This window comes from Lytechinus variegatus, chromosome 5 (assembly GCF_018143015.1).
Source record: "Lytechinus variegatus isolate NC3 chromosome 5, Lvar_3.0, whole genome shotgun sequence".
NCBI classification, from domain to species: Eukaryota; Metazoa; Echinodermata; class Echinoidea; order Temnopleuroida; family Toxopneustidae; genus Lytechinus; species Lytechinus variegatus.
In genome coordinates, this window is record NC_054744.1 from 28,837,247 (window position 1) to 28,855,068 (window position 17,822).

Below are 17,822 nucleotides of genomic sequence, written 5' to 3' on the forward strand. Positions count from 1 at the left end.
CTGACGGATTTCCATAGCTGCTTGGGAGCAATCGTAACTCTTTGTCAGTGACCCAGACAGGGCCCTGGTTCAGTGTGATCAACACCAATAAATGGCCAGTACCAAAGAGAACCTATCCTGAGAAAATATCATTCTTTCAATTCATAGTTCACCATGTGCTACATGACCTTCAAGAATTTCCATTTTCTATTGTCCAGATATTTTTGTTTATCTATGAACTAAATGCCAGGTATACCCAAACTCTATACATCTGCACTGTAAAATGAAATGTTATATGAGAAATAAAGGAATAAAAGTACATGTAAATACTACTTTACATACACATAATTTCAAGTTATTCTTCAATCTCAATGTTGATATCTAGGGTTTAACTATTTTTTTCATGTATCAAATTGAAAATAGATGACATACGACATATTTTATTAAGCATTTCATTGGAATTAAAAGGTATAAAAGTGCCTCATAATTACTAATTATCATATAAACAACATAAATTATATAAGCAAATTTTAAGAACATTTTTCAAAATAAGTGTAAATGTTACAACTAAAATGCAAATGAATGGACAACACAAAGTATATTTTAAAAGAACTTTTATATCATACATGAAAATACATCCATAGGTCATAATAGAATTAGAATACCAAAGTGAAATTAGGTCTTTATAGTCCGAATTGAAATTATGCCTCATGCATCCATTTTGCAGCAAGGACATGGCCTGTGTGCATAGCAAATACAGACATTACTTTGTAACACGACGTGGACAGGAATTTAAGCTTTCCCCACTTTCAGACATCACTTCATGTTCAATATTAGGAAGTACATTCAATCATCCTTTTCTGCTCCACCCCACTACAAAACAGGTAGTTTGGAACTTCAGTTGAATCTAAAAGTCAATGCTTGAAGGCTTGGTCCCACTGCATTTACGGATGCAGAGAGGATGTAAAACGGAAAAGAATCTTGCGATCCGTTGGAAAACGTTTTGTATCTGTCGTGTACTCTTTGCATACGTGTCTCATATGCACTATATCCATCAAGCATCCGTCCACTGTGATTTCATTGTTCGACCATTTCGTCCATTGTCTGGAGCGGATGAAAATGGATGGAGCCACCCCGTAATTTTGCTTTTCCGCTGTATCCGTTATGAGTACGTTTTATGTCCGTCGGACAGTGGGATCAGGCCTTATGTTCATAATGTATAATGAGATCCGATTGACTTGTGAGGAAACTTCAAAATATTGGAGGGTTTTCCAGTTCCTATCTACTTCTAATGCTCAAGGATGCCATACCTGACAACTATTTTTTTTAGGAACACATTCTGAGCAGCTACTGTTCAGAAATTGTATTTTTATGATGACTGAATTCCCCCTCAAAAAAACAAACAAACACAAAACATCTGGTTGCACAGTTCATGTGTCAATAAATCATTACTTATATGCACAGTTCGGCCTTGCATAGGGGGAAGAGTCAATTCGACTCATTGCTGGGAACATGCTGTCCATAACATAACAATGTGATGAATACAAGGCAAAATTATAATCAGAGAATTAATATAACAAAACAAAGGTATAAAAAAAGCAAACCAAACAAAACCAATATCCCCCCCCCCTCATCATATGGTGCAATGTACATGTGCAAACAATCATTAATTTTACATTTTTTTCGCAATTTAGTCACTAAAATTCCAACATACCAGAAGGTATTGACTACATCTGAATGGATAATTCTTGTAAGAAAATATAGGGCCCAGTTTCCCTTGGTCTTTGGTGGTTTGGATTTGGGAAATGGAAAAAGTATTTGGTTTCCATGGCATTAATACCTCAATTATAAAAAGCAGTTCAAGGCAGATTTCTGGTTTAAAACAGAGCAAACCTCCATATTAAAATATCTAATCTCATGGACCAAATATCATCTAACATAAAAATTTTAATGTCACAATACTTTGCATTTTTTGTCAAGTCGTGCAGAGGTACTAAGCATACACTACGACTCGCTTTCTTCTCCAAGTTGTATAAGTACTATAGAATGCAGAGAAGTTTCCCGTCACACCTATTGAAGAAATGAATGAGCTTAGCCTGAGATCCAAGACAAGAAATACATCACTTTATTACTGCAATAAAAAATATACAGTCCACGATGGCAAAACTGCACAATTTCCCCCAAGGTAAATTTCCCCAAGATACTTGGGTTGAGCAAATCCTCATACATGGGGAGAATACTGATCTTGTCTCTATAAGTTGAAGAACTTCAAGACAGTGATTCAAAAGGATGTTTCAGTTTTGGGTTCAGTTTTCAACAGTGGTTGCTATGTCTGTGTAAAGGTCACCGGCATTACACTCTCCGATCTGCTCCCTGTACGCAGCCATTGTGTTGATACCGTGGTAGTGGACAAAGGCAGCTGCTAGAACCAGGACATGGAATATCTGATGACTCTGAAACTGTGACAAAGAATTGCGGGAAGAGAGAGAGAGAGACAAATGTAAAGGTTATCCTGACAATTATCATTTAATTTCAGTCATTACTTTTATTTTGAAAGATTTTACACCCGTGAAATACCCATCTACTTTCCATATTTCCTTGAAATTGTGTTAGGTTGGAAACTATTTAGAAAATGAAGAATATTCCCTTCTTTATTGACTCTCAAAGATCATTTTCAGTTAATTTCACACTGGGATCTACCCACATGAAAGTCTACATGTGGGACCACGATATGTACAATATTCAATGTGCATATATATATTTCCATAGATCATAGCAAAAGTTCTATTAGGCATACATGTAGGTCTCCATTAGTTGATATCTTGATCGCTTAGCTATATGTTAAAGGGTCCTGAGCATCCGACTCACCCAAATGTCACACTTTCCAGGGAAAAACCGTTCTGGGATGCGTATAGCATAGAGTAATGCTCCTGAGATGTAGAGGCATGCCATGAGTATCATCCAGCCGAGTCCACCCCCCTGGATGGCCGTCAAGAAGCTGTTGATGCTCACGTAATGAATGGCTGGTATCACCCCGCTGAGGCCTAAAGCAACATATAGACCTGCACAGAGGGAGGAAGGATCCAAAACAATTCAAGTTGGAGTTGGAGAAACGACAGGGAAATTTTTTTGGGGTATTGCATCACAATTTGCTCCACATCTTTTGAAGAGTGCTGCACAAAAAGTCTTTTGTGCAGCATATTTTCACATAGGACTGTACAAAACGTACATGCAGTTGAGGACTTTTCTATTATGACCAAAAATGCTAGTTAAATTTGGTAAAGCAAAATTATTCCCTGAACAATGACCATCGGCAATTACTTAAAACAAGGTGATAGAAATATATACCTAGGGATAAATCAAATTCTGAAGACATGGTTTAAGAACCTACCTGCCCCGAGGGGAAATTACTTTGGTACACTGAAGGTGCCTGTGAGAGCTACAAAGAGACAGCAAACACCTTCGTGCTTGCTGTTTCTTTGTAGCTGAAGGACCATTACGAGGGCCAAGTAATCATAACGGGTGATGTTCTCACAGTAAAAACCACACAGTAATGGATTAAGAACCTACCTGCCCTGAGGGGACGGTACTTTGGTAGACTGAATGTGTCCCTTAGAGCTACAAAGAGACAGAGAGCACCAAGGACCAATATAAGGGCCAAGTAGACGTAACGGGTGATGTTCTCACAGTAAAAACCAAAGTAGAGCCAAGGCACAAAGGATCCAACTATCAGGAAAGTGATGCCAGAGTAGTCTAGTCTGTAACAATCAATGAACAGAAAACAGAGAAGAGAAGTGAGAGGTAAAGAGAGGGGGCAGAAGAAGGGGGTGGAGATGGGGATGGACAGAGAAAAGGAGGGAGAGAAAGAAAGCGCAGGAGGAAGACGGAAAAAGAGAGACAGACAGATGAGCAATAAAATGTATAAAAAGCAGTCCACTCAGAATAAAACTACACATATCTCGAAAATTTAATCTACTATTATCTCTACATATTAGTGGAGAAAATCACATGGACATATATCCTATTTATTGACTACCGTATTATGATAGCAATATTGTTCATGTGTTGTTCCTGTATTGAATTTGCTGTGTAGGTGTTTTTTTTTTCTTTTCAATATTTCACCTTTTATCAGATATGAGACTTTGTTTATTAATGGCACAGCTACATGTATGTATATCGGTATAAACTGTGAAGGTCACCTTCAACACAGTTTGTACATGTACAACACACATGTTCTGGGGCCCATTGCAAACAGTTGCAATCCAACACAAATATAGTCCCAAAGTTCAAACACTACTTGATTTCAGCAAGTTGCATGTGGGGTTCAACTTTCACTTTTAGTTGCATTTTTAATAACTCTCCCTATATCGGACCTCAGTTCACACTCAGTGACTTCAAAGACTAATGAAGGAGAGGGGGGAGAGGATTAAACTCTAACCAAAACTTACTAATGAAGAATTCTAATGAAGATTTAATGAATAACAAACCCGATTTAATATTCAGGTTATGAAGCAGAGGCTAATGTATCTAAACTTTGGATTTGCAGGTCTCCTTAACATGACCTTTAAAAAGGGCCTCATTTCTTATATCAATTAGACATCGCATGTTTAACTACCTGTCATTCTAGAGCATGTGTTTCAATTGACTGTACAAGGAGCAACCCTCATGGCTATTTTTATCCTCATAAAAACACAATAGGTTATTCCATTGACACTTGCAGTGTACAATGTTTACATGTTAGAACCATAAAGAACAGGATACATCCAATTGGTGAGCTAATAAGTTGGCCTTAATGGCATTATTATAGGCATCCATTTCACTTTGTTCCCTTTTCCACAGTTTTCATTACAAAGGCCTTTTAATCCCTTTTCAGGAGAGGATGCTTCTACACCTATCATTTTTCCCTTCGCCGAGTGTCACAAATATATCATTGTTCTTTATACAGGAAAGCTAATTATCTCCTTCAAGAATAATAACATTGCTAATCTGAAGAAAAAAAATTGCTAATCTGAAAAATGAAATAATAAATTGAATAAAAGTATGTATGAATGAATGAAGGAATGAAGGAATCAACAAATGAATTAATTAATTACTGAATTAATTCATTATTTATTTATTTACATATTATCTAATAAATAATTATTCATTCAAAAAATAAATAAATTACTACATGAACGAATGATTTCATTACATTTGATTTGATTGATTGATTGATTGAATCGAACTAATGAACGAACAAACCAATGAATCAACCAAAAACAAATGAATATTAAAATAAAAATTTATAAATTAATTGATCAATAAACAACTACATGAATAAATACAATGCATGACTTACTTGCTGAATATTTTAGAGACTTGAGAAGAATGGCAGTAACATGTATGAAAGAGGCAGGAGAATCCGAGACACAAAATGGCGCCCAAGAAAAACATCATGTATGCCACAATCTCCTGCCAGTCATCCCTTGACATGATGGACTGTACTAAAAAGTAGATGGCTATGATAATAAAAGCTATACAACCTGTTCGAACAGAACAAAAAAGCACGAATAATTGTGATAATATGCATCCATTCCAGTTACAACACACAATAAAGTTAGCTGAAATGCCTTTGATTTTCTATAAAGTTTGAAAAGGTAATAACGAAGCTTTAAAATGAACCTATGTTACATATACTTCTTATTAAAAATCAATTACCAATATCCCCAATCACTACTGAAAATTTCACAAAAGTGAATCATGCTTGCCTAAATTTCATTACATTTTTTATGTAATAATATCATTGTTCACACATTCACAGTACTTGACACAGATACATAACCAAAACTATCATTATCAATGAAAGCTCTCTACAAGAATAATGCAGCGCAATACTTTTTTTTCTCCAGTTACGAAAATGAACTAGACATCTGAGTGGATGCGGTCTTTGGTCTCAAAGCTCACCTAGAAGATGTGTCCATATGTTGCCTGTCTCTGTGTGAATTCTAAAGATGGACTTAAAGCATGTCCTGAACGACGGTAGAGGAGGGCGGTGGTGGTAGTGAAGGTAATCGTTGTCCTTCAGCCAATCCGGTAAAAAATTATGGTGGGTGACCTTCCAGGTAACGTCCTTCACCTTCTGGACAAACTTGTGAGCCAGCTCGTCGGCCTGCTGCTTCAGCAAGGCAAAGTCGTACTCACTATCGCTCCCTCCGGCTGGTTGAGGTTCAACCTCAAGCTCCTTCACCTGTGGAGTGGAAGAGAGTTGGAATGAAATTTACCTTGAAACGTACATGTACATGTATGTAGATTACAAGTTTACATTCTGGCTGAAATAGTGAGTCAGCCGATCACCTGGCTGCTTTCATACACTTATCTGAGAAAAAATGAAATATTAATTTACAAAAGTAAACTGGAAAAAACATGAATTGCTATTAAATTCATGAACAGAAAAAATAGAGGAAAGAAAGCATAATTAATGAGCAATAACAGGCAAAAGAATGAAATTGAAGGAGCACGGGGACAGACTTTCAAATTTTAGAATACAGATCAATATAAAAGATCTAGTGTTTTAACCATCATTTAACCTTTTGGTGATACAGATATGTATGAGATAAAGCAAAGATGCCATTCCACTTTCTTCAGGAATCAGCCACAAAGCACAACAGTATCATATGACAAAAATGGAAATTTTGTGGCAGACACACATCCATATTAACATACATGTAGCCATGTAAATGTACATGTAGATCTGAAAAAGAAATCCCTTATTAGAAATAGGATCCTCTGGAAGGGTGCAGATAAGCCAAGATTAGGAAACTGGCTTCTGACAGGAATATGATCATCCTTCAATAAATATTTTAGACATAGAATTTATGGACATTTCAGTCAAAGCTTCAAAAGTGTACATTTCCATGTTTAGCTACTCATTTTTTTTGGGGGGGGGGTATTTATCAGGAAAAGAAATAGGCCTACGGCAAAACAAAAGAGAACAAATATCACACGAAGACACATAATATGACAAGCAAACTTAGAAAACACTCTAGTCTGAACAAATACAATGAATATTATCTTAATACTGTATTGGGATTCAATATTTTCACTAATGCTGTATTCACATTATGAAAACTGTCTTGACTGTTGTTACAATGTATATCATCCAAGGCCAGTTGGCACAGGCAAGACTTGATACCGTGAAGACAGCTGTGAAAGGGAAGTCAATAATTCATTCATTCAGACTATGTAAAAGCTGTTAGCCAGACGGTTTCAGCTGTTTTGCATACTACATGTAAGTGGGGGCATTCTTGAACATGCACTGTACAGTTTTACTCAAAATAATGAACCCCACCACAAAATGCACTGCTTCATGCCGAGTGTTGAATGTAGACAACATCACTAATCTGCACGCCTAGATTAACAAACTTCATTTGAATGTAATATTTTTATCAACTGACTTCACGATTACATACCTGAAATATGGCATAACTTTACAAAATATGTTCATTTTTTGGTGGGGTCATAATAAGCACCAATTGTATAGCAATCCCTATTCACTCTTAATACTAAAAGCTCACAACTTCCCCTACCCTCCCCCTCATCTTACTCAAAACTGCAAGACCAACTACTGGTACCCAAACAAAAGCTTCCAGCTTGAAATCACTTTTTCCGTCATCCCAGCTGTACGTCTGAGTTCATACTCCATAGGGTGTGTTAAGTAAGAACAGGTGGAGTTTGTATCCATAAAATACTTCCTAAGTCTAAAATATTTTTTTTAATGATGATCTACACATAGGCACCATTCTTCCTTAAGTGGGAAAGAAGCCAAATTCAAATCTTGGATTATTACCACACGCTATGAAACAAAGCCAGACCTTCTTACCTCTTTTTCTCCATCGCTTGACCTGAGGGTCGAAGTTTCCTCAACTTCAGTGACTTCCTCTACAGTGATAGTTGAGGGATCCCTGGGTTCTTGGTCGTCCCTCAAGGGTTGGTTAGACCCTACCTCAGGATCCTCATCCATAGAATCAGAGTCAGATCCTTGGGGTTGTGAAGATCGAGGCTGGCGTTTCTTCTTGATGCGCCTTCGTACTATACCTATTTTGACATTTAAGGTTAAAACACAATGAAGGAATTAGAAACGTCTTTTGAGTTTTAATAATTTTCCTCCAGAACAGGGTTGTTTCTTGTTGAAGCACTTGTCTACTCTACCCACATGTGGTATGAATATAAGAATAAAGCCAGAGTACGAAACTTGGGCTTGCAAAAATTGGGGCTGGTGTTTTTGTTTTTTTGTTGCTTTCTTCCTATGCATCTTTTTAATAAATCCTACCAACAAACAAATTAAAAAGCTTTTTTAGTTTTGACAGGAATGGTGTTACCTGTTGATACACCTTTGTACCACATGTACACATACATGCACAGTGTATTTTACAGAATTGTCCTCTACATGTATAAGAAGCAACGCAACATCATCCCAATACTCACAAGGCTTTATTATACAATGAAAATGTACAGTACCATCTTTACACAGAGATGAAAGAAAACAAATCGATTGAAATAATACATAATTCATGGAAACACCAGCCATTATTTTACAAATATACAATTTAACACAATGCAATCAATTAATATTCATTACCCACATGTACCGGCATGCACATATATACCAGTTCAGTGTAGAGATCATGTACATGTACTGTTTGCAATTGTGTTGTCCAAACTCTGCCAACTTCCTGGCTGACCAAATGACCAGGAGGTGAAAGCAGGGACGTCTCACGACCCTGGTTATTTTTAAAGTTCTGCCTGGCTTAAATAAATTGATTGAGTACATGTAGATTCTATTATTCAAAGCAAAAGCCATAAGGATTCTTTATCATACATGCATCTAGTACATGTAGCCTACAGCACAGGCAGAGCATTAAAAAAATACTGTAGATAATATCAATAATGCACCTGCAAGAAATCTTACATGTAAGTAGCAATTTTACCATATATTTGAAGTTTTCTATAAAAAGGGGGCATAAAAACTGCATGACATCATGGGGGACAAGTACAATGTACAGTCTGAAAATTGGGGACAATTAATAATAGACTAATGACCTAAATGAATTGCTACATGTATTGGATTAATTTGGGAATGACAATTCTAGGAATACACAGACACAGTAAAGGACCCCCCCCCCTATGCTAAATCAACAGGCATTCTATGTACAGGTGTTGGCCAACTTGCACATGGTATTTGTCAGCAACCCAGGACAGAATTAATCATGAGCTGGTTCATGTACGTCATAATAATGACACCAGTGTGTTTTGCATACGATATCTGGTATTCAATCAATACCTATTCATGGCATATAAACAAGAATAGTGTGGGTTGAACTACCGTTTGCATTGACATCTGGCATACAAGGTGGCAACAATGTAGTCAAATTTCATTTATGACGTAATAAATTATTCAATTTGCAAATTAATGTAAATATTGATCAGGTCGGGTGTTTTGTTGATTATAAAAATGTGAGCCAGTGATTAATAGTGGTTTGCAACAACTCCAAGAAAATATAGTGCACAATTACATGTATATATACAGTGTCTTTTGTTATTATTATATTGATATACTCAATGGAATAAGAGGTTAAATCCAAGTCTAACGTTATTTGCAAAGGCGATAATCTCCATTTGGCCTTCCCATGTATGATGTACAGTAGTCCTGACCAAATGGGTACCAGGAAATCAATTGATAAATTATTTCTGCATGCCTCTCATGGTGCCTCTCTGAGTCAATACCAATACGTTCATTGTTGTTTTTATTTACTAAATTTATATGAAAGCTTTAAAGAAGGCCATGAATTTACTTCCTTAAAATCACTGATGTAGGAAATAATGAGGGCCTGAGACAGGTGATTTTCCTCTCAATACCCAAATTCAGTATTTAGCCCCTCCCCCCCCCCCCTTCCCAAACTACCCCCAAAGAGAAAACTTTGATTCAACTATATTTTCTAGAGTTACCCAAGATCTGCCACAAAGTTTTTAAAGTAAACATATACAGAGGAATATTTTATGATGCTTCAGTTAATACCAAATATTGTTTTGCCAAAAAAATAGCCAAAAAAATGAAAGAAACTGCCCCTCCCCTTTCCATTCCTCAGTAGCCCCAACATTAAAAAAAAAATGAATAAATAATCCTTCAAACAAAATAAGCTTATTTCCCTGCCCTGACAATCACAATCAATGAAATATGTACATGTACACTGTACATGAACACCTTTCGTATACAAAGCAAGTAATACCTGAAGTGCTAGACGGGCTGGCTTGGTCTGGTTGTGATGAAAGTAGAAAAGTTTGAGGGTTGGGAGTGGTATCTTCTTCGTCACCCCTCCTCTCTCCCAGATCTGGTGATTTATTCATTCAGCTTGTAGGGCATTAGCAAATTACTGCAAATATTAATATAAAAAAAAGGGAGCTTCATGAATAACATATTTAAAAAAATTCAAAAGAATGATGGCCGTTGTGATATGGTGAATGCAAAATCAACAATATCAACCAACTTGTAGGACATTAAAAGCAAAATTAAATGAATATTTAAAACAATAAGAGCATAATTGATTTGATTTTGATTGCCATATCACAATGGTACATAATATGATTTATAAACATAACATAATCATGTAATGTAGCATAAAAGGTTTTCTAAGGAAGAATCTAGCATTAGTATTTCATGGTGAATGCAAAGAAATGCTGTTCTATTGAAAAGTCTTGGTAAAATTTGTTTATTATATGGTTTTGAATAAATTCTAAATGCTTTTTAAAAATGTATTTGTAAACCCAGCCATGAAATGAAACAAGAGAGCCTGCATGTACTATGTCACTGCACATTATTGGTAGCATAAATATAGCAGAGCTTTTAATAGAAACATTACATGTTGGGCAATTCCATATAAAAATAATAAACCTTTTTGTACGTCCGACCCCATTTTTCTCAATTCTTACTACACTTCATAAATTGATCAAGTCATGGTCCCTTGAGAACATTACAGACTGTCTATTAAAATAAGAAAAAAATAAGGCCCCACATATCCATATTTATTTTATAATCTAATTCTACACCAAGATGCTTCCCACATATGAGGTTTTAATAGAGTCAAATGGATCAAAAATCCATCTTTGTGCTAGTTCATTAATCTCAGCCAGCAGTACATTGCACTTCAAACTGCTTATAGATATCTGCCAAATAGTCCTCACAGATGTAGTCTCTATCAATGTCTTAATTTTTAGAAGAAAAGTGAAAATGAAACCAGGTTTGCATGAAACTGATAATACTTTTCTCGGATTTATCGTCAGCAATGCATTCCGGTACATGTGCTACGTAAGCATATATCGTCACCAATTAGCCTTTGTCAGGAATTGAGTCTTCCTGTACTACATGTACATGTAGCTTCAGGATCTGTCACCCATGTAATGTACAGTATACATCAGGGAAAAAATTAATTGTTTTTTTGCGGGGGCTCCATTTTCAATTTTTTGTAAAATTTCGGGGGCTCCATTTCTACCTTTCGGGGGCTACTTTTTGCATTTCAGGGGCTCTTTTCAAATGCTACGTTTTTGTATTTTGGGGAATACCTGTTCACTTTATTTTTATTACTTACATGTATTGTTTGATATTGAATGATTTTTAAATTTTTTTTTCATGCTTAGAATCTTGGATATGGGTGTGTTTGTGTGGGTGTGACCGTGAGTTGAACTTGGATATAAATGAATTCAATATCCAATTTCTACTCCATCTACATGTATTCCAGTACATTAACCTGTACTCGGCCATGTAATAAAGGCCCACATACCAAACTTTTCCTGAAGTTCTTTGAAAAAGCATGATGGGGGAGTCTAAATTTGGTGAGAATGAACTCATTAATAACTTTAATACATGACAATGAAAAAATCATCAAACTTTATTGGCAGTTTTGAATAATATACCCTTGTAAAAATAGATGGAGCTTTGTTTGATGATTTATTTTCTGATATTTACCTCATCCCCTAGAAAAGTTAAACAAATGATTTTTAAGTTATAATTAGCAAATAAGATATTTTGGATGTTACTAGGCTGTTTTGAAAAGCAAAGCCGAATGACAACTCACCAATGCGAGGTTATAACAGACTCTGGGATTTATTTCCTGTGTAATTCGAATTATTTTAACACAGAATTATGATATCTGTAGGGGAAATGTGCATTAGAAATTGCCCATGGTGGTAGTCATAATGGACCCCTATACATGCGACCGTTTCCCGACCGTTGCGTAGTTTTCTTTTTTTCATACCATGTTCATGGAAAAACGTGGTACAGAAAAAAGATGCAACTTCGGAATTTGAAACTGTGTTCCTCGCTATTTACAAGGCTTGTTCATGATTTTGAGTGCGGATTTTTTATTATTTTTAAATGGAAAGCGGAGCTCGAGCATATGGTGCTCGTGGGCCGCTGAGTTGTTATCGTTCTGCAATAAATTTGGGGGCGACATATCATCTACATGTCGCTCCCGAAAGCATGATTTTGGGTGATTTCCAGGGAAAATTTAGGCATTTCCGGGGCAAATTCGCCCGCCGCCCCCGTGTATTTTTTTCACTGCTATACATGTACATGTATTTCAGGGGTATATTTTAATAGAGACTGGGGCAGATTCTTAAGTTGGGCCTGTGAGGGGGGGGGAGTCAATTTCTATAATTAGGGAACTGAAAGAATTGAACATTCATGTATGTTTTTCACAAAACTTTGTATTATTGTTCACTATGGAGATGAAGGTTTTTTTTATATGAGGGTCAGCTAATCAAAAGATTTACTATTTCTTGCTGTACCTCTTCAATCCAATTGTGTGTTTTTTTTTTTTTGCTGTCTTGCTTTGATATGGCAGAACTTTGTTTTCTCTTTGTTGTGGAATTTTATGAGCAATTAAAACTGAATCAAACAAATTGAAATTTGTATGAATGAAATGGATAACCTTAATATCTGTCTCACTTTGAAATTCCAGGTACATGTACATGTATGTCATTCCTGAAAGGTTAGATTATTGTATTTCACAAATTTGGACACTTGAAATTTTCATATCGATTGGTTATTCATTAATTTGCATTTTGCAACTCGTTGAACCCTATACCCTCATCACAGTTTACGTTAATAATTAATAACATGTTCATGATTATAATTAATATTTGTGGTATGAAACAGAAAAGGTTCAAAGTGCAAAACAAGTTTATAAAATGAAATACAATAGATATGTAGGAATGAAAAATGGTGTGCAGTAATTTTGCTGTATACATATAAAATTGATACGGTAAAAGTTTCACAGGCTATTTTTTGGTCATTCAGGTTATGTGACAGACAGTATACATACCTACTTGTCGACACAAGTAACGGTATACACGTACATGTATTGTAGTCTTTCAGAGCAAAAAATATTTAGGCATTTGATGAGGCAACAATTAATTTCTTATTCCTTTTTTGTAAAAAGAAAAAAAAAACTTTGCTGCACTGGATCCAACTGACCATCATTTGTAACTTTCAAATGGCTTTTTGAAGCACCCACCAGGTTTATAGCATGTACATGTATCGGCTACAGGTATACAGTAGTACGCATACTCAAGCGGACAGCACAGGATGTATTATTAAAAACTTTGTGTTTTAGCATGCAATAAATGTACTAACTTTGAAAAAAAAGTGTCTTTTAAAAGCAAAATCACACGAAGTTTTCATGATTTTCACCAGTCCTGAGATAGAATTAAAAATGGCAAAGTTTTACAAGATATTGTTTTTAAACATACATTACCAAACTCTTGTTATTTACCTGGATCTGTTCATTACAATCTATAAATCCTTTGATCAAATATCAAAACTACATTTACATGTAAACGGCTATTGGAAGAAACAGAAATATTGCATTTGGATATTGGCTTAAAAATATTGAACTTCCCATGGATAAAAAAACTGAATAAAAAGAGAAAAATCCAACAAGCATAACACTGAAAATTTCATGAAAATCGGATTATGTAGATAAATGACATTTTAAAAATTTTGCCTAATTTCACATAACAATTATATGCACATCCTGAGGCCTGTTGCATAAACCTTTTAACCTGAGAAAACTCTGGTAAAAACTGAAAACTAAGGTTAGTCTGATTTCTGCCATTGACTTTAACACAGAGCAAAAACTCCGGTAAAAACAACCTGAGTTTTCTCAGGTAAAAAGTTTTATGCAACAGGCTCCTGGTCGGTATGCAAATGAGGAGACTGATGACATCATCCACTCACTATTTCTTTTGTATTATATTATATGAAATATTCTAATTTTCTCCTCATTGTCAAGTGAGCCAAAGATTAATTCCTCCCTGAACATGTAGAATTAGCATTCTTTGATACTATATTGTACAGGTATTTTCTTTAATATTGTCGAATCTGTAAAAAATGAAATACTTTATAATTCAACCAATAAAAACAAAAGAAATAGTGTGGGACATCATCGACTGCCTCATTTGCATGTCACCAAGTTGTGCATATCACTGTTTTGTGTCATAACTTTTTAATATTTACATACGATTTTGATGAAATTTTAATATGTATTTTGCTAGTTTGATTTTTCTATATATAACTCAACATTTTTCTGGGTTGGACTTGACCTTTAACCAACACCAACACCAACACTGGCAACAGAGAGAACAGAAATTAGAACAAACTAGTAAAAAGTAAAAATAAACAAAGCTTTTCACAAAGTTAGGCATGACTTTAAATGCATGACAGTCACCTGTTCTAAATGCCAAATTAGATTCACAATCATCATTTTTCAACTAATCCGATCTGTGTAGATTGCAGACCACTATTTAAAAAAATTCTCGATGCAAAACTTATAGTTGGTCGAAATTTTATTTAGCAATTCCATCCCAGAAAGAAAAAAATAAAACACAAGAACAGGATCACAACTCATGCATAAAAATAAAGTCATAAAAACTTTTTTAAACACCATATATTACATTAGTGGCAGATCCAACTATTTTTATACATGTAGATGCAATACTTTTGACAGGCCTACAATGAACCATTGTGAACAAACAATAGGCTCATGAAATGGTACTGGTCCTGTATGTATTGTGTCAACCTTAGCTGGATCCACCATTGCATACTGTACATGTGCATGTGCACAGTTGAGGCCAAAAGTTTACATACACCCATGGAATTCAGTGAAATTAATTTGCTTGCCAAACATCGTAAAATTTACTAAATCTTAAGAAATATTTACTGTGACGAGTTTGGTATCAAATGAAAGAGCGTATTAAGCTCTTTCAAATGAGTGGAATGCCATTGGGATTAAAGTATATTTCAGGTGAAATTTTCTTTGAAGAAAAAAAGTAATATTCGTGCCTCAACTGTATCTCCAAATTACCTCTATGCAATTAAAGCACTAAGTGTCGCTACATATAGGCCTATACAGTAAGTGCAGAAATTTGTTAGGTAAGCCTGAAGGGCTCCTCAAAAGGGGTGATCATACATGTACATGGCCAGTTTTGATGGTGGTTCAGGGCGGTTCTCCCTCAAAGTTTAGATGCAACCAGAGCCCTTTTATTACAGAGCTTTATAGCCAATTGTTTTCAATGGGTAGCATGTATTGCTTTGTTTAAAGACAAAGTTAAACACAATTCAAAGGAAATTGCGTAATGTTGTACTTGTAGCCCACTGATAGCAAATTGGTCCAAATCTATAGGGCTTTACAGCAGTAAACTGCTGAAAACTGCTGATTCGTCTATTGCCAATTCATCTACTCTACCTTCATGTAGTCTAATGCCATTATGTCCATCAACATTTTGTTTAAAAACAACCATTTGGTTCATTAACCATTTGGTCCAATAATTACTTCGTCTCATTGCCAGTTCATCAATGAACATTTTGTCTAATAAACAACTAGTTGGTCTAATATCAATTTTCTTTTCATTCATTTCTCCCAATTCACACTTATCCACTTTATAGACCAAATGGTTTATAGACGAAATGGCAATTGGACCATGTACATGTATGTAGACCAAATGACAGTAGATGAGTTGGAAATATGACAAATTGGCATTAATTAGATCAATTGGAAATAAACCTCTACAGCACTGATTGCATTCAACTTCTATGGCACACCATCATGAACCGCTGAACACCGCTGATTTATGATCCTCATTAAAAAAAGGGATGGTCCAGGCTGGAGATATTTGTATCTCAATAAAAAGCGTAAAATTCAGAGCAAAATGCTGAAAATTTGATCAAAATCGCATAACAAATAACAAAGTTATTGAATTTTAAAGAAGTGAATTTTCTGGTGAAACAGTTCTAGGCAAGTCTTTATGAATATTCATTAGGTGGACTGATGATGTCATATCCCCACTTGTTCTATCGTATTGTATATATGAAATTAGGTTTATTTATTCAAAATTTTGCTACTACATGATGATTCATGATGATGTGCATATTATTCTGTTTTCACAAAATATTGATAAACTTTAAAATTCAAAAATTTATTTGTTATCCGATTTTGATGAGATTTTCAGCATTTTGCTCTGTGAGTTTTATATAATTCAGCATGGACCATCCCTTTACGGTAATAGAAATTAGCATAAAACAGCACCAAAGGAAAATAATACAGTATATATGGAAATGACAGAGGGTGTAGAAAGGAGGTGATATATGAGTGCAAAAAAGCTGTTCAATAGAATTAAACTTCCACACAACTTGCAAAAAAGCATTAATGTGCACATGGGTAGATAAAGCACTATGGATTGTAATGTATCTGGCTGTAGTGCATGATTTCAAGCATTGATAAATAAACTCACCACACTGCCGCCTGCAAGCCCCACATTCAAGATAAATGATAGATGATTAGATGAATCAGATCTGGTGATCCTTGAATGTAAATGAAGAATGACTTCGCATCATGAAAAATTCAAAAACATTTATTCAGAGTCAGATGTCACCACTATACACACTTCCCACACATGTAGAATGATGGAAAATCTTTTTACAAGAACTCTTCCCAAACTACATATTTGCTTTAATAATGCTGACTGATCCATGCACAGTGCATAAAACTTGACTGATAAAATAATTTTATTTTCTGGTTGTAAATTTGAATAATGGAGCAAGTCTTTTTCAAAGTATAATAAGAAGCTGTTCCTAAGCACCTACATGTACAATGTAACAACATGAAAAGCAAAGGAATCGCTAGACTCGAATTCATATTGTCAGTTACAGCGGTGCATTGAAGGGACCTTCAAAGAATCTCTGACCTCAGATTTTACGAGTGGGCTTATCGCGTTATGTAAGCAGGCTCTGACTTTCGCCTAATGCTCGCCGATTGATGTCAGATCTTGTTTCTTCGCCTAATGGAAGCGATAATGAACAATTAACATAGGACTTGGAAGATGGATCTCCATAGTAGCTCTATGGTATGACACACTCCCGACACTTGTACAAGAACAGAATAATTCAGAAGATCTATAAATCACGGTGCTAAGCACTTGCCCGATTACCCGGGGCAAGTAAAAAGAGTCGGACAAGTGTTTTGAAATAAAGACCAAAACTACATGTACTTGACCAAATTGGGCAAGCAAAATTCTCACAGTAGAATGACCGAAATTAAGGTCGATACGATATGATATTGACCCTAATTTGGGTCAAGGAAGGTAGATCTGTTCATGTCAAAAAGAGAGAAAAACGTCAATGGTTTTTATAAAACCGCAAAAACATTCTTTTGAAGAGGTAAAAAAAAAATTCAAAGGATTTATGGGAAAAGTGAAAAAGATTTTTGGGCAAGTATATTCCAACTTTTTTGAAAATTTACTTGCCCGACTGGGCA

General features: G+C 35.3%; 1 protein-coding gene across 1 annotated transcript in view; it reads right to left on the minus strand.

Annotated features, from left to right (window-relative positions):
• Nucleotides 1-629: 629 nt before the first annotated feature.
• The window catches only part of LOC121415881 (adiponectin receptor protein 1-like), a 30,363-nt gene continuing 13,170 nt past the window's right edge, over nt 630-17,822 (minus strand). The window contains exons 2-9 of the mRNA XM_041609257.1: nt 16,801-16,870; nt 10,245-10,388; nt 7,838-8,052; nt 5,923-6,205; nt 5,318-5,501; nt 3,550-3,737; nt 2,848-3,041; nt 630-2,438 (exon numbers count right to left, since the gene is read on the minus strand). Of these exons, the coding sequence (XP_041465191.1) occupies nt 2,286-2,438; nt 2,848-3,041; nt 3,550-3,737; nt 5,318-5,501; nt 5,923-6,205; nt 7,838-8,052; nt 10,245-10,362 (1,335 nt within the window). The 5' untranslated portion in view covers nt 10,363-10,388; nt 16,801-16,870 and the 3' untranslated portion in view covers nt 630-2,285. The remainder of the gene's footprint in view (nt 2,439-2,847; nt 3,042-3,549; nt 3,738-5,317; nt 5,502-5,922; nt 6,206-7,837; nt 8,053-10,244; nt 10,389-16,800; nt 16,871-17,822) is intronic.